Source organism: Manacus vitellinus, unplaced genomic scaffold (genome assembly GCF_001715985.3).
Source record: "Manacus vitellinus isolate BGI_N305 unplaced genomic scaffold, ASM171598v3 scaffold_11_pilon, whole genome shotgun sequence".
Taxonomy (NCBI): Eukaryota; Metazoa; Chordata; class Aves; order Passeriformes; family Pipridae; genus Manacus; species Manacus vitellinus.
The window spans coordinates 289,474-314,482 of record NW_021938895.1 but is presented as its reverse complement, the minus strand read 5'-3'; the positions used below and the strand labels follow the sequence as shown (position 1 = coordinate 314,482).

Below are 25,009 nucleotides of genomic sequence, written 5' to 3'. Positions count from 1 at the left end.
TTCCGGGGGAAAAAAGTGTTAATAAACTATGTACATTCCGGTAAATTAAAGAGCACAAAGGTAGAGAGTTAATTGCCCACACTGTAAACTCAGATAATTAAAGTGGTCTCAGACAAGCTTTTAACTTGCACCAACCAGCCCTATCCCAGACAGCTCCCAGGCAAGGGATCTTTCCTAAAAGTTAGTCCTGATACAACATTCATTATGTCTTGGAGGCTGAGAAAGTTAATAACATGGCCATGGCCAAGCTTGGCCCATTGCCCTCAGGGTCAGGGAGTGATCTGAGGTTGCTGCAATAGAGGTTGTCATGCCAGGACTACCCTCTCAAAACCCATTGCTTTCTTCAGCCTTTAGGATTTTTGGAGCTGGAGTCCATCCCTGAAACTCAGAGGAAGAAAAAACACACTATCTCAAGCTTCTCATGCTTTTTATTGAGCAGCACAGAGAATTGCACCACTCTGGACCAAGGGAGAGAGCACAGGAGATGAGACTGTTTTACTGCTTTTGCCTGGGACGTTTTCCTTTTACAGAGTAACTTCCTACCAAAATGAGGATGCTCTTGTGTCTTTGCTTTGGCCAGATGATCATGGGTTCAGTCCTTAAGTCTTGGGCTCTGGGGCTTGTAATCTGTTTTTCACCCCTGGTTTGGTAGCACTCCACTTTTACTGACCACAGAGCTTATGATGAGTGGTAAGTACAACCAGTGAAGTGCAGATCTTACAGGTCACATATTCCAGGGACTACAGAGCACAACACAGGGATTTCTTCCAGAGTGGTTTTTAATTATTTTCTTATCAGAAAATAAAGAAAGCCAAGCAACAGTACTTTTATCCTTTTACTGAGATGAGATGAATCCAAGAAACTGTACTGTTAGGAATTTTTTCCTGTCACCCACCTGTCTTTATTCTCTCTGCTCAACCTCTGCCAATTGCTCCTAGTCATGTTTTGCTGTATTAATCCTAAAATATTCCCTTTTTATAGCAAACACTCTTCAAATACATCTGGATAAAATTCACTGATTCTCCTTCTTCTCCCACCCCCACATCCTCTGGTCGTGCTGTGGATATTTTATTAATTGACTTTCACTCTTCATTCCCCCCAGCTCATTTTATTCCCATTCTGGTCCTTTACCAGGTCCATTTTGGAGCACTGAGCAGTCCCCCTGACTCACCACGCTTATTTAGCTGCCTGCTGACAGTCTTTCAACTTAATATGATAGTGATTTGGCTGCTGGGAGCTACTCAGGAGAGAGGATCTGGAAGCAGCACAGAGAGGATGCTCATGGTCTCTTGGGTTATTCTGTTAAGCACAGAGTCCTCAGGAGGACAGACTAACAGCTGGCTTCTGCTACTCACACTGCCAAATATCTTTGATGTAAGTCGACTCCCAGCTTATGCAGATGAATAATAAAGAAGGGAAATAAAGGATACTTGCTTCAAATAAAACCTTGATTGATAAGTCATCAGTATGATTAATCATAGAATGGTTTAGGCTGGAAGGGACCTGAAAGTTCACCTCGTTCCACCTCCCTGCTATGGGCAGGGTCACCTTCCAGTAGACCAGGTTGCTCAGAGCCCCATCCAATCTGGCCTTGAACACTTCCAGGGAAACTCTTATGCAATTTACTAGGAAGACAAAGTTTAGATCAGGTTAACTCTTCCAGAATTAACAGCAATGGTGCAGATGAACTCCTACTTGTACTCACTCCTTACCCACATTTAGATGCCAGAGAAACAAGGTGCATTGAATACAGGAACTATCATAAATTTTTACATGGTTGCAGTATCCAAAAGGACTCAAATCATTCTACAGGCAGTGTTGTGAGAAGCTCCATCTGCCACTCAGCATCGACCCAAAGACTGGTAGTCCATTTCATCAGGGTAAACACAGACTTGAAAGGGAATTGATTTCCCTAAGACCTCATGGCTAACTAGTCCAGAAAAACATCTAGTACAGTTTTATTTTGCCTTGTACCCAGTATCCTTTTTGTTAAATCAGAATGACTCCCAGCTCTTAATTTGTTGCAGAGTTTTGTTTTCATTATAAGAAAGAGTAATCACATGCAAAGCCTGCAGGTAGCTGAAAGCCTTACAGTTTTCTCCTTCAATGGAACAAGTGATTTTATTTTTTTCCCTATCTGGGAAGAGGTTTTTTTCCTCCTTCTTCTAAAACATGAATTATGAGGCAGACATGAATAATTAACAGCCCTCTGACAGAGCACTTCAGCATTCCTGCTTGTATGCTATGAACCAGAAACAGCAAAAAAAAAATGGATAATGGTTCAGACTTGTACTTCGAAAAGGAAGTGAAAAGCTGAGCGGGGAACTGGGAAGGGAAGATGAGCATGGGGAGGAAAGGAGGAGTGGTGTTTGGATCACTGAAAGTCTTTTTCACCTTTTTTCTTACGTCAGGAATTTGCAAGTGTCCTCCCTTGGTAGCTGCCAGCTGCTCCAAGGTAGGAGCAAGTCCAGCTTGGGGAGACAATGGACTGCTCCAAATTTCCCAAGCAATCAAATACTTTGGTGTGAGATGTCAGATCTGACACAGCATCTCCAGGAGGTCCTTGTCCTTCTGCCATGGAGTGACAAGCAATGGGAGATAGCACAGGACATTTTAAATGGCACTGGACATCTCTCCATGGGCAAACAAATCAAGGATCCAGGTTTCCATCAGCTGTGATGGGACACATTACCAGTGTCTATGTGGTGACCACGCATGTTCTTCAGGCCAATATCTAACTTCATATGTCTTCAATCTGATTTGAATTCACTTATATTAAGTCTCTGGCTCACTTTACAAATCTTTCCAATAATTTTTCACTGCTGAGTAAGCTCTGAGAGCTATGTCACAGATTTACTGCAGTCCCTTTCACCCAAAAAGTAATTTGTTCATTTATTCGTTGTGTTCCTCTATCATGATTAAGACAACAAACAAATGGGTTCTCATTCATCACTTCCCTGGAGGTGTTCAAGGCCACGTTAAATGGAGCACTGAGCAGTCTGGTCTAGTGGAAGGTGTCCCTGCCCATGGCAGGGGGATTGGAAATAGATGATTTTTAAAGTCCCTTCCAACCCAAATCATTCTGTGATTCGATGGTTTCCATTTACAAACTCTGATAGTATCTATCCCAGCCTCTTGAAATCAAGTGAAAACTGGCATCTCAAATCTGGAAAAGCAACTATCAAGTTGTCAAAATAGTTCTGCCACTCACAATAACAAAAGTTTATTCTTGAGTTTCAAGTCTCCCTTGTACCACTGATCCCATCATGTTGGTGGGAAACCATAACTCTAGTTGTTTATTGCATGAGAGCTGCATCTGTGAAACCGTAAAATGATTAATCCATTTTTACTAGAAAATATAATACATGAATCTGATAGATTTTAAAACTCACATAGCAGTGAAATCAGATGGCAAAGACTTTCTGGTTAAGACTTGAAGGGGATTGGAATTAGATGATCTTTAAGGTCTGTTCCAACCCAAACCATTCTATGATTCTGTGACCTCTCATTCTTTGGGAGTATTTGAAGAAATCTCTCAGAGTAAGCATAAAAGGTAATACTTAATTAGACTTAAAGTCTAATTAAAACTTTATTTTTTTTAAGACTCTATCTCACTATCAGCTGAGAGGTATCATTCACATTTTATAGGTCACCACTCAGAAAATCGTGGTAAATTTTCTGTTTGTCCACTGAATCTCTGACTGTCTGAGGCTTTGCTATTGATCTCACTTTGAGCATCAATCCCCAGCTCGACCTGAATTCTTATTTTGACAAAGGCCAGTTTCTATCCTCCTGGTAGCTTGAAGAGTGACAAAATAGCAATACACAACAGCCTCCTCTTAAAGGCCCACTTAGCACTGCCAGGATTGCCTCTGGACAGGAACTATAAATAGGACACCAAGGTAAGTAAGATAAGCAGCTTACTGAGAACATCAGAAAATAATCAAACTTGGGCAGATCATATATAACTTAGCAAATAAAATAAACCAAAGATTCTTTCCTGGAAACTATTCCATGCAATTTCACACAAGTTCCCTCTCAAAAACACAGTGCCTACATCCAAATGACCAGTTGGGAATAGTTCTTCTGCTATCTCTCAAACCATGCCTGAGAATATCCAGATGAGAACAAGAAGACAGAACAAAAACAGTGACAGAGACCACATGGACAAAAAGCACGGACCAATGGATGCCACTGCTCAGGTTTTAGGCCCAGTTTAGGACCTAGCAGAGAGGGAGGAGTCCTGGGACTAAGTTCAGACCCTGAAGAAATCTCAGTATCAAACACAGCAAGCAACACTCATGCCAACTTTTTGGAATTGGAATAATTACTTACAAATGAAGGGCCATACGGTGGAAAACAACGTCACTGCCACAAACACTGCCACCAGAAGCTTGACTGAAGTTGGCACTGGCTGTGCAAGATGCCCCAAGGATATCTGTGGAAGGCAGGAGGTGACTTCCTTCCTGTCCTGTGATGGAGCCGTCGAGATCCTCAAGGATGGCAGAGTGAGGGAAGGGGAAGGACACTTGGAAAGGTGAGTTGATAAAGGTCAGACGTTCAGCTCTCACTGTAAACCCACCTGTGGGCAACAAGCAGCATTTCGGGAAAAGAGAATGGTCACTTCACGTAATGGGCCTGAAGACATGTCTGGAGGAAAAGAGACAAACTTCATTCCACCTTCACTTTGGAAAAATGTCTGATGAGTCAACGAGATGAGGAGATTCAGAAAAATAAATAGAGATGGTTGCAAGAATGGCTATTGCTGTGCCATGGCCAGGCCCAACCTGCCCAGTGCCCTCCCTGTGACTTGTGCTTACAGACTTGCCCCACTGCCAAAAGTTACAGACCACAAAATAGTGATTTTGATAGATCACTTCTGCCTTTTCCTGAAGGCAAATTTTTTAGAGAGGAAGACTCTTTATGGGTGTGTAAATATACTTGACTCCTGTGCATATGCACAACACTGGATAGAATAGAGCCTTGGCTGAAAAGTGAGTCTGGAGGATTCTTTCACTACTGAAACACAGGTAGCTGCAAAAAGGATGAATATTTATGTGGGCTAAAGCACAGGAAGTTTTTTAACACACTAATATTTGCAGAAATGTCAGAATATAATTGCCCCATGGACCATAACAAGTCAGCTTAGGCATGAGTGTTCATACACCACATGGGTTACTATCTAACCGTTCTATTCTCAGTTGTAACCTCTCTAAGCCAGATTTTACTATTCCTCCTGTCCTTTGATCTCACCTCCTGAAGACTTTTTCTCTGCTATGTTATTATAGGGCAGTGTTCATTTATATATAAATATATTTAAGAGGTAATTGCAGTTGGAATATTCTTCAAAGGGCCTTTGAGTACCTCTTCAAAGCTCAAAAGGATGCCTAGTTTACACATTATCTCAGGCAAATTCACCTAAGGTTTAAGCTGGCCTGAGGTAGGATCTTGGTGAAATTCTGTGAGTTTGGTCATAGCTATTAAAGAAATCATCACTCTTGAAATTTTACCTCCCAAAATGAAGATGCAGAAACAAGGCAGTTTCTAAAAACACTTTTCACTGAGAAAATTAAATCAGGGCAGAAGTAAAGCTACATTTGTCTTAAAATATATGTAATATGTGGCTTCAACTAAGTGAAGGGAAATTGGAGAAAACCTGAAACCTCGACCCGTGGAGAGTAGAGAAGTTATCAATGGTTGTCTGAACTTCCAAACATGTGAATCTGTAATGGGAGGAATCCAGGGACTGTGGAAATCCTGCTAAATAAATGTAAACCAGACTCACCCTGCCCTTGGTAGCAGCCAGAGCAAGTCTCAATTGCTGTGCAGATGTTCACGTCAAAGTTCCTGAAAGCTGTGTTGGAGATGAGGAGTTGGTATCTTTTGGGAGTTTTTAGTCCTGCTGACATACAGGTTCTCTCCTGAAACGAGGGAATGAAGAGAGCTGGGAAACATCACCGTGTGAATCACAGAATATTAGAATTCTTTGAGTCGGAAGAGACCGTAAATATTATCTGATTCCAACCCCCTGCCACGGGCAGGGACACCTTCCAGTGGATCTGCTCCAAGCCTCCTCCAACCTGGCCTTGAACACTTCCAGGGATGGGGCATTCAGGACACAGTAGCTGGGATGCAAGAATGTGATTGCCACGAGGGGTTTGAAGGACAGACATAAGCTGTTGTTTTGCAAATTCTGATAATTAACACCTGTTTAAATCACCATTTACAACGTGTGATAACATCACTTTCAAGTCGGATCGTTGCCCTTTGTCTGGGTTGTTGCATAGTAGATAAAGTCGGACATTTGAAGAGAATGGAAATTGCACATTCCCTGGGAAGAAAGAATCCACCTAAAAGGCACAGAGAGCAGATTTTTACAGCCTCTTTTACTTTACCCTTTCTTGTCCAGCAATTAGGAATTTTCCCTACTTTACAAAACTAATTATATCTAATTTCTATTCTAAGAAAAATCTGAGAGCTGAGATTCAAAAGCCTTTTTTGTGCTTTGGGATGGAGGAAGCACTTAAACCAGGCTCTCAGCAAAACTCTAGTTGACTTCAGGATCCATCAGAGCTACAAGAACTGGAAAGGAAGAGCAAAACCCACAAGTGGTGAGAAACGTAATGGACAAACTAGATTTTTGGGTGTTTGTAGTAAAAGACTTGTAGAATAACTCTCAAAAGCTGTATAAGAGAATCAGTCAAAAAATCCACCCTATGTGGAAACATCCTCTTCAACTGAAAATGTAGAATGAAACGGACTTTTATAAATAGATTATTACTTCATTTAGTTTCTTTAAGACACAGTAGCTCCATCAGATTTTTTTATTCTGAGCCTAAAACATCTGGAGTGATGGTTCTGGTCCTTGGACCATCTTTTTCCAAACCACTGCTAAGCAGAAACCCCTGACTTCTGGTAACAAATCGCTTAGAAAATCTCTTATTTGTTTTTTTATTCACAATTCTGGTTCTTCCATCACACCTACCTTTCTATATTTTTTATTAATTCGTTTTATTTAGATAAATAGCAAATAGAGTGGTGTGAGACAATAATTCCTCTCTCATGTGTGTCACCTGTCTCAGAACTTCTGCTTTTCCCATGAAGAAATGCTTCTCCTGAAATGGCTCCACAAAGACAATGAGTTGCTTTATGAAAGCATGGAAGAGGCTTGCTGGATGTCTAGGAAGTCAGCAAAAATCTTTCCCTTGGTCCTGGATTTAGCCCTGCCACTAATGTTTTAATTGGTCAAAGCCTCAATTTTTAAATGCCCTGATGTCTCCAGAAAACAATCTTGTTTTGAAGCCCTGCTGTCAAAAAGTGGAAGGGCTGTAGCAGAGAGGAATATCCAAGGTTCCCATTAAATTAATGTCATAAAGTTTTAATTGATATTAAAGAGACATCATTATTAAAGGGAGAATTACATACATTAAGATGTAAATTATGACAAGGAGGCTCTTATCATGAGATAATCAAAGATAATCACCCCCCTGGGGTACTTCGAGAAACAAGGCACAGCTGAGCGCCTCTAAATCTCTTAACAAGTACAACACTGGAGTCCTTCCATAGATCCTGCAAAGCAAAAAACAAAGACACCCACCCTTTGGTGCCTGAGACAAATGCATTGGGACACTGCAAGGTTGGACAGGTGAAGCCAGGATTTTATCTGAACTACATATCTACAACAGACCTGCTATAGAGGTTTCCTTCTGTGAGCTTCTGAAGAAAACTCATTTAAAGCCCTTTTTCTGCCAGTCAAAAGGAAAATTAATTTAATAAACAGCAATAGAGAACTGAGCAAGGAAAAATAAAAAGACTTCAAAATCATGAACAAGCAGCTGTGGCCAGCTGTAACTAAAATTCCATTGTTATCCATGTTATTAATCTGTTAACAACCTGGTAGCACCCAAAGGACTTCGTCCAGCTGCCTAAAGAAATAATGGAAGAAGATCATATTTACTGCATAAATAAAATTACGTTTTTCACTCTCAAGCAAAAAAAAGTAACACTCTGTGTTCCAGGTGGACCAATGATGCTACAAGACAGCAGAGGAAACCAAAGTGTTGATCGAGATAGAAACCAAATCTGGTGTTCCCCCTCATAATTCTCAAATCACTAAACTAAACCCCGTTGTGTGTGGTTAAATGCTGTCTGTTTATTCCAGCAAAAAGAATACAGGAATATATGGGAATATATAGGAATTTCTGTTAAAAACCTTTGATTAAACAAAAATTGTGATTTTTCTCAAAAATTCATGTTCTGTGAAGTTCCAGGGTTTTTCTGAGAGCGTGCCAATCTTGGAAAAAAATATAAATAGGGGGAAAATTAGCTCTTGTCTTACTAATATCCTTCAGCTTCTTGGTTTTGTGATTTTGTTTTTACTTTTGAATGTTGTTTTATAAAGAATAACAGAATCATACATTACAATGTGAATTTTTAAATAGTTCTAAATTAAAATAGAAAAATCAGAGTCCTTGTTTCAAATTTGTTTTAAAAAAATCTTCAAAACGTCCATAATGAAACAAAAAGATGTTCAGGGAAAAAAATCATACAGTCATTGAATTGTTGAGGTTGGAAAAACCCTCCAAGGTCTTAAAGTCCAACCATTCCCCCAGCACTGCCAAGGCCACCACTAACCCATGTCCCCAAGTGCCACATCTGCACATCTTTTAAATTCCTCCAGGGATGGGGACTCCACCACTACCCTGAGCAGCCTGTTCCAATGTTTGATAACCTTTTCAGTGAAAAAATTTTCCCTAATATCCAATTTAAACCTTCCCTGGCACAATGTGAGGCCATTTCCACTTGTTCTGTCTCTTGTTACTTAGGAGAAGACACCAACACCACAGTCTATTCTATTTACATACATTTATTTACATCTATTATATTTACGTACAATCTATTTAAAACCCAAGATTTACCAAGGCTGCCATGGAGCATGGGCTGTTCTGCAGCCTTTTCTTATTTCTCCAGATTCCCATTTGAAGGGAACATCAAAATCATTCCTGCAGAGCTCACCTTTTGCCCAGTGTGTCCAATTAAAACACTGTCAGACACAGAGGTGTTTCCCAGGCTCTCCACAATGTCAATGCCAAAGTCTTTGCAAGAAGAAATCCAGAAATGTTGGAGTTCAAGATTCCTGCTACTGAAAATCTATATAAAAGGAAAACAAAGGAATAATCATCATCATCAAATCATAGAACGGTTTATGTTGGAAAGGACATGAAAAATCCTCTGGTTCCAACCCCCTGCCATGGGCAGGGACACCTTCTACTGTCTCAGGTTGCTCCAATCCCCATCCAACCTGGCCTTGAACATTTCCAGAGATGGGGCACCTAAAAGAAAGAAAACTGTTTCTGGAGGGAGCCCATGGAAAGATGAAGAATAAACTTAATTATTCATGTATTCTCAGTCAGTCACATACAAAGAAATTACAAGTTAGGCAGAGAAAGTAAACAAATAAAAAACTCCTGCAAAACAACCTTTTAGTTCTGGGTTTTTTTTTTATACTAACAAGCTTTTCCAGAAAGAAGATACATTAATTAAAAAAAAATCACACTGAAAAACAGCACACCTTCAGAGTGATAGGATGGGTGAAGTGAAAAAACATGACTTACAGAGAAACACATACAAACTGTTCAGGTCATCAGACAGGGGGTTAAGAGGACCACGAGATCTAAATTGTATGTGTGGGAGGAAAACATCAGATAATAATGAGTGATGTGGGGGTTTTGTAATCAGATTAATTAATAATGAACTGTAATAGCTGGAGAATGAATTTAGACATATTCAAATAAATGAAAAACGCAAATTTTTAATAAGAATGAAAAAAATCCCCTGGAAACCATCAACCCTATGAAGGTATCAGATTTTTTACCAACTGCAGTCTTCAATAATAGCTCAGATCCACTCAGAATGGTTTTTTTGGCAACATCATCTAGTGAAAGGTGTCCCTGCCCAAGGCAGGGTGGTTGGAACTAGATGGCCTTTAAGGGCCCTTCCAACCCAAACCATTCTATGGTTCCATGGTTATAGTGGTAGACAGATGTTAGATGGTTAGAGAGAACACCAGCTGCTGGTGAAAGGAGCACTGATTCTGCACTGAAGCTGTAAAAAGAATTCACACAAATCGTGTTTCTGGCTTTTTCATTAAAATAGGAGCCTCCAGATGAGAAACTTGAACATACAGGTGCAAGAGCTTTACTGTGACTGTGACTTGTTTGCAGCCTCAAAGATGAAGTCAGTGTAGAGGTGAGATACCTGGAAACATCCTGAGCATCCCAGAGGACAGTCAGGTCAAACATACCTGTGCTCCCCCTTGGCAGCTCCAAGCTGTGAAGTTGTTGAACTGAACAGGTCTGTTTAAGCTGTGTGGCAGATATTCTGGGTACACCAGCAATCCATACCTGTTTAGGAAAGAAAGCAATGGAGACTGATTCTTTACAGTGCATGTATTGGTGAGCAGATTTTTCTATTCATCATTTAGATATCTAAAATCTTAAATCTGTAACAGTTGTCTCATGAGACTTTATCATTTAACCCCAAATCAGAGATCGGTGGATGACACTACTTATTTTAGGCATCTAACCATGCCAGTGAGCATATTTAAAATTTCTTTTCATGCATTTTCAGAATTAGCCACAGCAGGGCTAACAAGTGTTCAGTGCCACTGAAAGATGACATCCCCACCTTGCTTATGAGTTTTCAGCATCACCTTCAGATAAGCCTGATATGAGTTTGGAGAGATAAGGCTTTTCCTTATCTTGTATTCAGTCAACTTGGAGTACAGCCCAAATGTACATGTTCCTGAATCCTGCCCTTGGTTTGACTTTCTCAGAGATTTTAAATCCAGATTAATATCCAGATTTCCTCAAAATTCAGGTCACTCCATCCACTGATTTTCAGTATAATATTTTTTAATATAGTTTCTGTTTTAGGGAAGTACAGGCAAAAGCTCTTTTGAATAGTCATTCCTGCATACTACAGGAACAGTTGTCACATGAAATATCATAGAATCATGGAATCACAGTATGGTTTGGGTTGGAAGGGACCTTAAAAATCACCTGGTGCCAACCCCCTGCCATGGGCAGGGACACCTTCCACTAGACCAGGTTGCTCCGAGCCCCATCCAACCTGGCCTGGAACACTTCCAGGGATGGGGCAGCCACAGCTTCTCTGGGCAACCTGTGCCAGGGCCTCCCCACCCTCACAGGGAAGAAATTCTTCCTGATATCTAATCTAAATCTAAGTGTGTAAGAAAGAAATTGTGTATCTGTTCTCCTGCAGCCACTCTCTTCTCAAAATTCCTGGTAGACATAGGAAGTGAGCTTTCAATTCAACACATCATCTAATGCTTCAGTGCTTTGCTGTTGATGAGGAAATGTGGCACCTTAAATTACCTTGGGACTAGTTAAACAAGGGGGTAAAGTAGAGGAACTTGTTAACAGCACAGGGAATTCCTGCAAGTTAACAAACAGGGCTTGTGAATGATGAAGAAAGGACCAGGAAGCAAAGTAAAGAAGTGGCTGTCCAGTCCCTGGAAGTGTCTGAGGCCACCTTGGATGGGGCTCAGAGCAACCTGGTCTAATGGAAGGTGTCCCTGCCTATGGCAGAGAGTTGGAACCAGATGCTCTTTAAGCACTTCCAACCCAAATCATTCTATGATTCTATGACTGTATTTAAACTAAAAGGAAACCAGAAAAACAGCCCCAAGCACATCCCTGACAGTGATCCTGCCCTGCTGCAGATAGCTCTGCTTACAAGGGAAGAGGACCTGAAAGGGAGCAAAACTGGGGGGGGAAAGTTCCGAAAAGAGAGGCAAGGCATTTTCTGCCCACCACTGCAATTTTAGTTGTCACAACCATTCACTGAAGGAAAACCTCTTTAATCAAAAATCCCCAAGTACCTCGTGCAGGAGTGAGCTCTGTTCTCACTGAAGGACAGGAGAGGTACTTCGGATGGTCCCTCAGGGGACAGATGAAAGAAATAGCCATACCCAGCACCACACACTGTGTTAACCTGTAGAGAAGAATATGTAACTCTGAAAATATATTACCACAGATTTCTGGGGAAAAAAAATCAGCCTAAAAAACCCCAAATTAAAATCTCAGCTGAAGTCCATTCAAATTCTGGTAAGCATGGCTGGTAAAAGTCTTAAAAAAGCTGATTTAAGCCAGACAACAAGGGTTGGCCAAGCAACAGAGACAAATGACAGAAAAAAAGTGTTGTCACAATTCTTGAAGAAGTAGGTAAGAATAAAATGGGTGGAAAACTTACGCTTAAAAATTCCTTTCTATAAAAGATGGAAATGTCGTGAAGGAAAGGTAAATCACAAACTATTCAGTTTATTGATTTCCTTCTCGATCTGAATCTTTCTCCTGTCTCACAAAGCAAACACAGGATAAGGAAATATTTGCATTGAAAAAGGGATGCTACTAAAAGTCAAGAGAAAGCAGAGAACATCAGGATATGTCAGTGGCTGAACAATTAAATTTGGTTACACTTGTGGTAAATTATGTGGTTTGAATTATTTTTAACAGGGTAAGTGAATTACCATGGGAAGATGTGCTGTAAGTTGTTATTTAATATCTCTTAATTAAGAAACTAAAGAGTTACATTTTTATACTATTGTAAGGGGTAAAAATGAGTGAACATAAGGTCCAACTGGCCTTAAAATTAGGAGTTTGGTACTTACAGATTGTGTAGCAAGTGGGTTGTGTGGGTTATATTTAGTGGGTTCAGAGCTTTTCTACTCTAGGGCAAAAAAACCTGCTGTTACCTGTTTAGTTTGGAGATCAGCCAAACCCAGCTGGTTATGGATAGTGTCCATATAACAATGTTTTCATGTGGGCACCTGTGCAGAATCCCTCTCACCCGCCTTGCATGTGTAAAAATTTGATGCTGAAGTCCACCCTGGTAAACTTAGGCTCCCTTTCTCAGAAAAAAATAAGGCACAGACATGTCCAGAAGGCAACTCTCCTATCCTCAGACAAGATTAATTGCTCTCTGGAGCTGTCTTGCTCACTAAGATAACCTTTCTTGCAGCTGTAAGAGGAGCTTGTTCTCTAAGATCAGGACTGACACCCACCACTACCATTCATAGGTCACTGGACACTGTTAAAACACTAATGACTTTTTAGTCCCTGATGGTCCAAATCAAAGCTGAGCCTGACGACCTTGAGGTGAAACCCTCCCTATACCAATTACTTTCTTCTGACCCATCCAAGTGTGTTCCCTGCAGTCCTGATCCCTGACATCTGTCAAGGAACAAAGTACCGAGACCCAAAGCTCTGCTTTCTCTATCCCCAGGTACAACTGCTGCTCTTTCTGAAAAGAGCAGCCACAGACCCTTTTCCTTTAACAAAATACTTCTGCAGTCCGGTCACATCATCCCCAGGATCTTTTACTTGAGACTCCAATCGTGCGTTCTACACATGATTCATAAGGAGAAGGAAAAAAAAACCCTGCATATTTATTCAGCCAGCCAGTGGCTGGAGGGCAGGGGTTTTAGGCAAGCAGGGAATTTTGTGTGGAAATCAATTCTTTGTGGAAGTCAGTATATTACGAATGTCCGTGCAACCAAAATTCCGGAGAGAAATTACCTCCCCGAGCATGGCAAACACCTGGAGCTGTGCGCGGCAAGTCAGTAAAATCGAGTGGCTGACGTTTTAAGTGTCTCTTAACCTCACAACTCTGCTGGTGTAAATATTTCATGAGTTTCTTTCAGATGGCTGGGGCTCAAACTGTTGACTTTAAAGATTAAAATTAAAGCTCTGGACAGCAGGCCCAGCACTGCTACCCCAGTTTAAGAACCCGGCAGTGGGCCCAGCGTGCACCCACCTCGCAGGAAACGTTTTGGAAAAGGTCTCAGTTGGGATGAAATGGTGAAAAACAATGGTATGGTGGAGAATGGCTGGGTGGGGTGACACTGGGGAACAAATGCATTTGCCAGCAGTGAAATCAGTCACTTTTACCAACAGTGACCATCAGTCACTCCTCTGACACGGAGACAGGGGCTGAGCTCCACCCTGTTCATTCACTGGAGCTGTTTCCCACTCCTCAACATCACGGTAAGAAAGGAAAGGGAGGATCCTGCTGAATTTTTCAAGCCTAGTCTGTACCTTGTTATGCATGAGCTCTCCATGCTGGCTCTAGGATTTCAGGGCATTGAAAATATTTACTGGGATTTACTACAAAAAGTTTAAGACTCACTGGGCCCAAGAGACCCAAGAGAAAAAAATATAAACCTACTTTTAAAGCTGCTTTTCCTGCACACAAAAACAAAACTAGGGACATAGGGCAGAAGTTTCAGTGACAAAAGAGGCAATATCCCAGAGGGGCATCTTCAGTTCCTTGTGCTGACAGCATTTAAAAGAAAAGGAAACAAACTGTTAATGAAATTGTCAATGACACTAAAAAGTGATAACCTGGGCTCACACACTGTATTTAAAAAAATATTATACTAACGTTTTAATAATCATTTTGCACTCATACTGTCCAAGTATAAAATTTTATCTAACAGCGTAATTCACCAATGCACTTAAGAGCTTAAGTCAAATGGAAACCAGAGGGATTTGGGTCTCCAAATGTCTTTGTAGGCTCAGGTTTGAGTGACTGCTCTGTCCCAATTTCCACACCGTTTAGGACACCACTGATTTTCAAGGAAATTTAAGCTCTTCAGCCACCGATGCAAATTTAGGCTCCCAAGTAAATTGAGTAGCTATGAAAATATTATTGCAGGTCTCACCGTGGAAAAGCTTAACCCATCATGCACAGAAGATGTAACACTGTAGGCCTAGAGCTCCCTGCTTATCTTAGCTGTAGTCTTTGCCTTAAGGATCGCAGCCCCCAAATTTAAAACCAGTAATTGAAAGATGGAAATCTGAAGATTAAAAAAAAAAAACAAACCACACCACCACCACCACCACCAAACAAACAAAAAAACCCACCAAGAAACACAAAGACTGACAAATACCTAGAATTAAAATCTAAAAGGGGAAATTTTTCATGTCCTGGCCTGGAAATCAGGCAGCTGGAAATCAGGCAGCAGGAAGATGAGTCTTTCCCATGACATTCTTCAGATTTCCCCATTAAATTAAGATTACAAATACCTAAAAGACACTATCCTGTTCTTGAGTCATTTCATCAGATAAAAGGTGCTGAAACATCAAGATGCTTGTGCTGGACCACCATCCCCCTAATTTAGTGATTATTATTGTGCTAAGGAAAAGTCCACAGTTGTTTTGCTTGGGAGAAATGTGACTTTTTCTCTTAATATCTGTGTACTTCTATGTCTTCCAGAGCTCTACTTGGTTCTGTCACACAGGAAGTGCAGCTAATAACAATTTTAAGCTGGGCAACTTCATATTTTCCTTTTGCTGCTGCAACACCTCAAATAACCCACTCTAAGAGACTCTTTATGACAAGGGTTATCAACAACCCTTCCAGGGTCATCTGCTGCTCCACCTTGAGCACCATAGCTCTGGAGAGCAGACTGAACCCCCTGATATTTGGGTACACAGCCCAAACAGACGTGGCTTTGGGCATCTCTGTGAAGACGCGAGAACTGGGAGGGCTAAATAAATGTGCTGAAGATCCACCACAGTCAGTTCACACATCCCCACAGAGGCAATTGCAGCAAACCCTTTCAAAAGCTGAGCCACTGGCAATGGAGTCAAGGCTCCAGGATAAGTCAGTGCATGCCAGTACAAAACTGTGTTTAATGAAGGTGAAATTCATAAGATCCTGCCTAGTTGTTGTACTTTTTAGCCACATCTGATGGTCTTAAAAATGATAAATATGCCCTTGAGGGAATTGCAGAAAAGTCCTCTCCTTCTTCATAACTACTGCTGTCCTTATAATAACATAGGAAATGTGTTGGTCTCTTTTTCACCTTCAAATTTAGTTGCAACTCTTTCCCTGTGGAGCAGAAGCCCAGGGGGTGATTAGGTCTTCACATACAGTTAGTATTTGGTTTGGTTACTGGAGGTTAACAATGGAACAGGTTAGGATAGTTTTTTTAAATTAAAATACGCATTTGTCACTACTGAAAGTGTGGTAAGAAAGGTCAGTTTCAGTGAAATTCCAGGCTTAAAAGTAGTTGGGAAGGAAAAGTGGTTTGAAGTTTCTGAAAATTAAATTTTTTCTTCCGTGGAAGACTTAAAAGTGACTCTTTATTCTAAAATGCAAGACCAAAAAAAAGTATAAACTAAGAGAAAGCATCAGAGAATTAGTGAATAAAAAGATTTTTACTGAGCTCAGCTTTTTGATAGGAGGGCTGTTACTCTGTTAGCTCTTTAAAAGTTCAGTGTTTTATTACTATTGAATAGAGAAGGTTCATTTCTTTTAAAATCAATGTCATTTTCATAGGACAGGGAATACATTCTTCTCACCCTCGAATGCAAATATACGTACAATGTAATTTTAAATCCAGACAGAGACACATTTGATATTGCTGCATTTTAGTGTGTTTGTCATCAGTCTATTAAAATTGAGATTTTTTTTATATATATAATGACAGAAATAGGAAACAATTCTCGAGAAGCTGAGCCTACACTTTTTTCCAAGTTTTCTGAATCCGTATTAGAAAATAAACAACTTTTTAAAGTATCTCAGTATGAATGATCTCACTGTAATATTTCATTCCATGCAAATGCAGAAAAATTTTGAGTAATAAATTTGCCCATGAACATAATTTATATTGTAATATGCACTTGTTTCAATATCCCATCAGAAGCACAGGTTCTGACAGCTCAGCCACGAAGCAAATATTGTGTGCATGATCTCCCAAATAAATGAAGCTCTGCATCTTTCTGATATCTTTGATTAGAAGGGAAATGTTCTGTCTTGTACCTGAACTTCTCACCTTAATGTAATTGGCAGGAGCCCTGATATAAATCCCTGCTGGTGACAGTGTCTCAATGTTGGATAAACCATCAGTTCCAGAAAGGCCAATCACTATGTTGTTACTGACTCTGTTCCCTTCTTCCAGTCCCTCACCTTTAAAAGAAAAAAAAAAAAAAAGAAGGGAAAAAAAGATAAGGAAAGTAAAGAAGAAAAATAAAGAAAAAACAAGAAAAAAAAAAAATTAACATAAATGTTCATATAGCTGGAACCTCCCTATTGTCATGATTCTGCATTTCAATACACACAAGTCCAGGTGTTACACTCACGTATATTTACCACGCTAGGTGTTATATGTGAATATATCACCAGCCATATCTACTGTATTGCAAGCTTATGCTGAAAACAAATGATATATATGTTATAAAGCAGATTTACAGCTGGGAAAAAGAGAGATTCAGAGTGGGAAAGGGGCTCACCTCTGCACAGGCATGCTCCTGGCAGTACTAGGGCTCAAAGTCTGCTCTATCTCCTGTGTTTCCATTCACTCCCCTACTTACATGTAAGAAAATTTCTAAATATACTTAAAAACACCTGGTGGAACTCTACACAAAAGTGGAGCATTGCCCCCCTAAGCAATGGAGTATGAGAAGAAAGAGGGAGAAATCAATCACCCAATTGATCAGACAACTCAGACTCCTGGGGTGCCTCAGATCTAGTAACAGTATTGAAGTAGGAAAAAGAAAACAAAAGAAATATGTTTTTAAACTACACCTTAAAGAAACGGGCCACCCAACAGCAAAAAGTGGACAGTCTTTGACAAGATAAGACCTTGACAAATCTTGGACAGACTTTGGACAAGTCAAGTCCAAGTAAGGATAGAATCACATAATCACAGAACACATCAATAGGATAAGAGAAAATGGACTCAAGTTGCACCAGGGGAGGTTTAGACTGGATATTAAGAATAATTTCTTCATTGAAAGGGTGGTTCAAATATTGGAATGGGCTGCCCAGGGAAGTGGTGGAGTCACCATTCCTGGAGGTGTTCAATAAACATGTGGATGTGGCACCTGGGGAAAGATTTAGTTGTGGACTTGGTAGTGCTGGGGTAATATTTGGACTGGATGTTAAAGGTCTTTTCCAGTCTTAATGGTTCTATAATTCTATGATCAGCATACGATCTCCTGCTCTGGTCTTTTGGAATAAGAATATGAAATGGAACATCTCTATTTGTGTCACATTAGGAACAAATTACATCTATTTAGTTTATTAGTAAACATAAACTATTATTTTCATCTATATCTGCTCAAGTTCTGTTCCAAATACAGATCCCTTCCCCAATGATTACTACCCCTTACATAAGCCACTTCACAGGAATATCTACATCCTTTGGTTTTGGGGATAGCACTAATTACTTTTAGCCTTCCCTCAGTCTTTTGAGCCTTTCTCAACTTTTTGGAACAGGATCTATTTAGGAAATACCTCTTTTCCAGGCTGTATTTACCACAAACCATCTCACTACCAGAGCACAAACAGCATAAAGCATTTCTTTTGACATCCACAAAAGTTTTTGAGGTGCCTTAAAAGGTTTTGGCTTTCAAGCTGAGACCTGGTGTGTCAATAATTTTAAGCCCAGAGCGACTTTTTACGACTGTCTTGCAAACCCCCTGAAAATAAGGGTTTTAAATGAAATCAGTGAGGGAGTCCGGTTCAGGACCTGTAAAGAGGCAGCTATAATAAATATTCCTTCACAGGCAACAAAATGATACATAAATTCATCCATCAGACCCTCTGGAGCTGCTGACAGTGAAGTCATTAAAGACATCTTGGGGATAAAGTGTATTCAGGCTGAAACTTCAGCTCAGCCCAGAGTCCTTTAACTCCAACACATGTCCCAGCATGAGTGAGCCAAGGGATGCCAGCAGGTTGGAGATCTTGTTCTGCTTCCCCACGGCTGCAAGGATTCTGTACCTCACCTTGAGCATCTCTCTGAGCCAGCTCTCTTCATCTGCAAGACGTGTATAATCACTCTCAGTTTATAGTCTCCTCTGTTTAAATTGTGATCTATGACTTCTCATTATGTTTATACACAGCACCCACCACAGGGACTCACTGTGTGTGTGGAACTGCAGGATCAGGACTAAAGGCTTTTTTCCCCTCCTCTGTTTATCTTAAAATTGGTCATTTTTTCACATCTCTTATGGAAAATGAAAATCGAGCTCTATCTTTAGGTATTCAGGCGACATGAGATCCCAGCAGAAGATGCTGGAAGTCAGTCTCCTGATGGTTAGTTAGGAGAAATATTTTGTTGTTTAACATTTTTGTTGCTCCAAGCTCCAATTTATTTAAGTGCTAAATCCTCTGCTTAACTTTTAACATATGCTTTCACTCCATTATCTTTGATGTCAATGAGTGGAGTTAAAGGTAAGTATGCTCTTAAATGCTTCACTAAGCTGGGATCTTAAATATTGCATAATGATGCTCTTCTAAAGATGGATTAATCAATCCCCTAAAAGAATTCTACTTCTCCTTGTTCACTTAAAAACAAGGGATGCTGATCAAGTGAAGACTGTCCTGAAGAGACAGAGCATATGGTCAAATGGAAGTAGTTTCTAGGAGTTGTTTGTAGAATCATTGGAGCTTTATTCCAAATTCACTGACACAAGAAAATGCAGAAGATGTGATTAAAGTTCTCAGAAGGCAGTTAAGGATCTGCATTCTTTCCATTTTCATGCAAATGGGAATCAGCACATGTTGGATAGATATTTTGCTGCTTCACTTACCCAGTACAAGACCATGGCCTGAAATGTTATAGAAAACATTTCTGTCCACACTGAGGTTTGAGATCCCAGTCAGTCGGAGTCCTTGGCCAAAGGAGTTCAAAACACAACAGCCATGAATAAAAGAGTCTGGAAAGAAAAGAGGCCTGGGATAAAAAATTCACTCTGCAGCTTGAAGGTTGGGAGAGTTTTATATTAGCTCCTCATCCTTCAATGCTGTGCAATTAATCTTTTGGTCCCTGTGTGGTTGCAACTGCTCACCCTTACTCACCTGGCAGGTTTTTAATCACAGGTGGGTATTGCTGAGGAAGGAACAGGAGGAAGGAGAGGGCCTGAGCACAGAAATGGGAGGTGTTCCACTATTGTGAGGAAGAAGGAGGAGATCCAGAGGAGGGATACAGTAAGATCCGGAGAGGGAAGTGTGTTATGAGCTCAGGTAGTTTGACAATTGAATTGGGTTTGAAGGAGAGCAAGAACCTTTCAGAAGGGCAGTGAGGACAGGGCAGGTATCTTGTACCTCTTCTCTAGCCAGGCATAGTGACCTGCCCTCCATCTGGATCATGGTCAGTGCTGCCTTCTGCCACCAGGAAGCCTGGATCCTCACTCAGTGCTGAAGATGGCTTAAGAAATAGGTGCCCCTGTCCTTGGCAAGGGGATTGGAATTAGATGATCTTTGAGGTTCCTTCCAAACCAAACCATTCATTGATTCTATGATTCTGTGAGAGGCATAAGTGTAGCTTAGCTGGAGGGGAAAGTCCCATCCAGTACCCTTAAAATATTCTTTGAGCCCACCTAACTTGCTCCTGTCACTGCCAGTCTTCAGAGCCATCATTACCACTTCCACAGAACTAAATTTGGCACTTACCAGTGACAAAGTAAAAAGAACTGAATATGTTCCTTACCCTCTGGGTGATAAAATTAAATTTTGGACTCTACTTAGCAGACGGCCCTGAGACACCTTTGGGCTCCCTCACAGTGTATCAGTGCATTCATTTCCAGAACTAGAAGTAGCACACCAACACAGCAGTGTAGCATAAAACTAAAATATTATTTTAGGAAGAAGCAGCTGAAACAACTCCATAACTGAGTCTTGGACCACGGGTGAGGTTTCCTCACATTTAGCAATCCAATTTGTCCACTGACTCCAGAGCTAAGCAGGTTTCGAGAGCATCTGCCCCAGCTTTGGGCGTGAGAAGGTGAACATTTGAGATCATTCAAGCCCACCTCCAGTACAGCCAACTCACCTGCCATCCACGTGTTGCCAGTAACAGTCAGGGCACTGCAGTGGTGACGAAATATTTGGCCAACATGGTGGAATTGGACACCCTCCAACTGGAGCCGACTCGCCTCTCCCTGGAAAGCCTCCACAACCACGATGGCTCCCAGGTCCCGAGCCCCCAGCTGCCTCTCACTTCGCTTGTACAGACACCTGGAGCTGCCTAAAATACAACCCAGTGGGAACTGTGAGTCACTTCTCCATGGTGACCATGGGACGTGTAGGGTGAGACCCACCACAGACCCAGTAAGACCTCCAGCTGGGCCCAAACACAAATATCCACAGGCAAACATTTCTGATGTTCCCTCTAAATTGCCTCGTGGTTTCTTCCCTAAAAGCCTGGACATTTTTAGGGGAAAATATATCAAAACTAGCAGGAAGCTGTTGTAGTTTTATGTCTTGGGAAGTTTCTTGTGTTTAATGATAGATGGTCCTATGCATGAGGAAGATGGATTTGACTTTGATTTCCCTGGGGTGAGGTTCTTGAGAAGGAGGTTGGGCACAGATATATGGAACTAAATTGAAACAAGACATTTTGAATTTTTTTAAAACTCTGCTCTCCTGACTCTCCCTGCAGATGGACGGGGAGCTGTTACTACCCAGAGCTGGAAGACAAGATTAGAGATTAGGAAGAAATTCTTGGCTGTGAGGATGGTGAGGCTCTGGTACAGTTTGCCCAGAGAAGCTGTGGCTGCCCCATCCCTGGGAGTGTTCAAGGCCAAGCTGGATGGGGCTTGGAGCAACCTGGACTAGTGGAAGGTGTCCCTGCCTATGGCGGGGGTTTGGAAGTAGTTATCTTTAATTTCTTTTTCCACTCCAACCATTTTGTAATTCCATTATATGACAAGGTAAGTAAATCATAGGGCTGGGGAAAATTCCTGAAAGACACCCTTCCGTGAGTCTGTGCTCAGGATATTTTGGTATGAGGAGAATCAGGCTATGAATGTGTTACTTGGGCTTGTTCAGTGGAGGTGCAGAGGGGATCTCAAATTCCAGTACTGCCTGCTTATGCTCAGTAATGCTCATTTTTCTTTTTAAGAAGTTAGATTAACCACAAAAAAACACTGCTCACTCATCTTCTGGTGACTCCTCTGAGAAATCCTCCTATCCTTTAACTCAAATAAAAACCTCAAATGGTTAGCACATTTCAGAGTCTGTATTTATGAGTTCCACAGAAAATGGACCATAAATCCATGAGTAATATAAGCAGTTGGCTGTTGGATATCAAATGAAGTCTTGTGTCACAGTCTGAAAGCCCAAGGCATTTTATTTTTAAAGGAAACCTTACACCTGGGTTGCCAGATAACCTAACTCTCCTCAAATTATAATCACTGTGGCCAATTCTGCTTCCTCAATAGATGGTGTAAATCAGGAAGCCACCTGTTAGGCTTCATGGTGTTTCATACAGGTAAAACTAAAGGAGAACAGATATTTAAAATTTTTTCAGCAGTGATACTATGTGCATCACCTGTTATTTTTCTCTTGGCATCCCAAATCGCTAAACAATGTCTCAATATTTTACACTAAGGAGTACAAACAGCATTGGGCTGTTTTGTTTTTCCTTCTTCTTAAAGTGACTAAATAGTAAACACAATTAAAAATTTAATATATTATGTACACTGAAACATGTTTTCAGAAGATACTTTCTTTTCTACACCCTTAGGCTCAGGCAAAAACTAAAGGGTCTTTCCCAAGATGGCTTGAAACAACAATGTGAAAATAATACATCTGAGATATTACAATGAAATGCAGTTCAGCTCCCAAGACTTCACATTTCAATGTCAAACAATGTTTGGAAAGACAAACTCGCTTCCCTGGCATTGGTATGTCTCAAAGTTATCCTGTGAAGGAACAGTTCTGGTACACGGCGATGCCACAAGGGGATATCAATGGAGCAGTTTTACTGTTCAGTATATTTCTGTGAGAAAAGATCTCCTCACCTTTTGTAACACCTGCTTTTGCACACTCTCTGAGGTGGGACATTCTCTCCAGGGTGACATTTCCCTGAACAACAACCCTTCTGCTGATCAGTGCCACCACAGCACTCAAAGGCTGACCCTGGCCATTGCCCCATCCCTCTCCAACACTGTGGGAGTACCTAAAGAAAAACACAGAAAAGACATAAAATCATCTTCACCTGCAAGATGGCAAGAATTATGTTTATGAATTATTGTTACTTATGTTTATGACCTCGATAGCCCAAATTTAGAGCTGGTTTCAGTCCTTTTCCATGGGCACATAGTGTGGCACATCCAGTGTATCTCTGTATACAGGTTAAATAGATTTTTCCTTTTCTAACGTTTGTTTTCATCTTTTTATCTCTCAAGCTCACAAACTTCCCTTAGATTATGTATATAATATATTATTATATTATCAGGAAAAGGCTCTTCACCCAGAGGGTGCTTGGGCACTGAACAGGCTCCCCAGGGCAGTGGTCATGGCCCCAAGGCTACCAGAGCTCAAGGAGTGTTTGGACAATGCTCTCAGGGACAGGATGGGATTGTTGGGGTGTCCTGTGCAGGCCCAGGAGTTGGATTCTGTAATCCTTGTGTGTCCCTTCCAACTCAGGATGTTTTATGATTCTATGATATTTACAGCAAAACACTTTAGCCTTTGAATTCTCTTCCCAAAACATATTTGGGTGAAAATCATCAGTACTTTCTTCCTCCAGCCCCAATAATTTCTGAAAATGATACCATTGAGCTTCCTGGGCATTGGAGTTGGGTTGACTTCTAAACAGATAACATGTTTCAACACTGGAGATGATGAGAAGTAAAGTTTGTCCAAGGCCTCCATGCACAGTAGATGAAGAGAGCATAAGGCAGTGAAATTACCACTCACTGGAAATATGGAAGCAATATTTCCAAATAAAACAATTCAATTTAAGTGTATCCCTTAAGTAAATCAGTCAAAAATAGGGGATTTATTATTTTTTACAGAAGTCAGACACTTTTTGTGAAAAAGATGCACTTTCTCAAGAAATTAACTATGCAGGAAATTTCTTTTTCATTCCTATACTGAGGCCAGTGGACTCTACTGGCCATGACTGTTTTCTGCTTCAAAGGTTTTCTGAATTCATGGGAATGATACAGAACTTAAACACAGTCAGAAACATTCAGCATTGAATGTCCACTGGCTTTAGGGAGAGTGAGGAAGTGAAATATCTCTCACCACCTTTGTTAAAGGGATTTATATAGTTATGTCCCACAGGACACAGCAAATCCTGACTTTGATCAAATTTTCTCCTTGTTTAGCTCTCTGATGTAAAAATCCCCTTGGCTCTTGAAAGGATACCTGAGTGGTGATCTAAGGTGCAGCTCTGTGTTGTTCACAGACTCGATAACAGCCACTTCTTCCTGCTGCTGGGCATCTCCAAGGCCTGTCCTTCCCACCACGATTTCATCACCAGATTCCCAGTCAACAGGTTCCTGGAGCATTAATCGTGTGTCGTTAGCACGAGCTGATGATTTCAAGTGTGTGAAAACTACTTTGGGCATCCAACCTGAAAAGAATACGAAAAAAAATGTAAAAAGAATTTTAAAAAGCGAGTCAGTCAACCCTAAAAGAACAAAATAAAACAGGAGCAATGTGTTTCTGGTTCAAGGCCAGGCTGGTTGGGGCTCTAGGCAACCTGGTCTAGTGAGAGGTGTCCCTAGCCATGGCAAGGGGTTGGAATGAGATGATTTTTAAGGTCCCTTCCCAACCAAATCATTCTCTGATTCTATGATGCTTCTATGGTAGAAAACACTGTCTCACTTAGATCATCCCGCCATCATTCATTTCCTCCTGATGCCATGTAGGAGAAAGGGAATTAATGCTACAAAAGAGGATTTGTGCACATCTGCTTGGATCAGAAATGCAGTAAAATCCAAACAACATCTTCAGTTCATATCTTTTGTCTTTTCTGATCCCAGAAAAGCTGAAAAAACATGCTGGTGAGAAGTTTGTTCAAGAAGCAGTGGGAGATGAGGTTCAATTTCATTCCCCCAAAGTAACTTACCTCTATGCGAAACCTTCTATTCTTAATCACCCTTTGTAACCAACTGAGAAAAGCCCACTCTGCAGGGACCATCGTCCTCTGGGTGCAAAAACCATTCTGGGTTTTCAGTTC

At 40.9% G+C, this 25,009-nt stretch overlaps 1 protein-coding gene across 1 annotated transcript in view; it reads right to left on the bottom strand.

The window, feature by feature from the left end:
* The window catches only part of PKHD1 (PKHD1 ciliary IPT domain containing fibrocystin/polyductin), a 256,328-nt gene that overhangs the window by 115,813 nt on the left and 115,506 nt on the right, over window positions 1–25,009 (bottom strand). The window contains exons 38-47 of the mRNA XM_018088733.3: window positions 24,193–24,400; window positions 22,839–22,996; window positions 20,867–21,061; window positions 19,626–19,751; window positions 16,862–16,995; window positions 11,903–12,015; window positions 10,304–10,403; window positions 9,016–9,150; window positions 5,786–5,921; window positions 4,336–4,582 (exon numbers count right to left, since the gene is read on the bottom strand). Of these exons, the coding sequence (XP_017944222.3) occupies window positions 4,336–4,582; window positions 5,786–5,921; window positions 9,016–9,150; window positions 10,304–10,403; window positions 11,903–12,015; window positions 16,862–16,995; window positions 19,626–19,751; window positions 20,867–21,061; window positions 22,839–22,996; window positions 24,193–24,400 (1,552 nt within the window). The remainder of the gene's footprint in view (window positions 1–4,335; window positions 4,583–5,785; window positions 5,922–9,015; window positions 9,151–10,303; window positions 10,404–11,902; window positions 12,016–16,861; window positions 16,996–19,625; window positions 19,752–20,866; window positions 21,062–22,838; window positions 22,997–24,192; window positions 24,401–25,009) is intronic.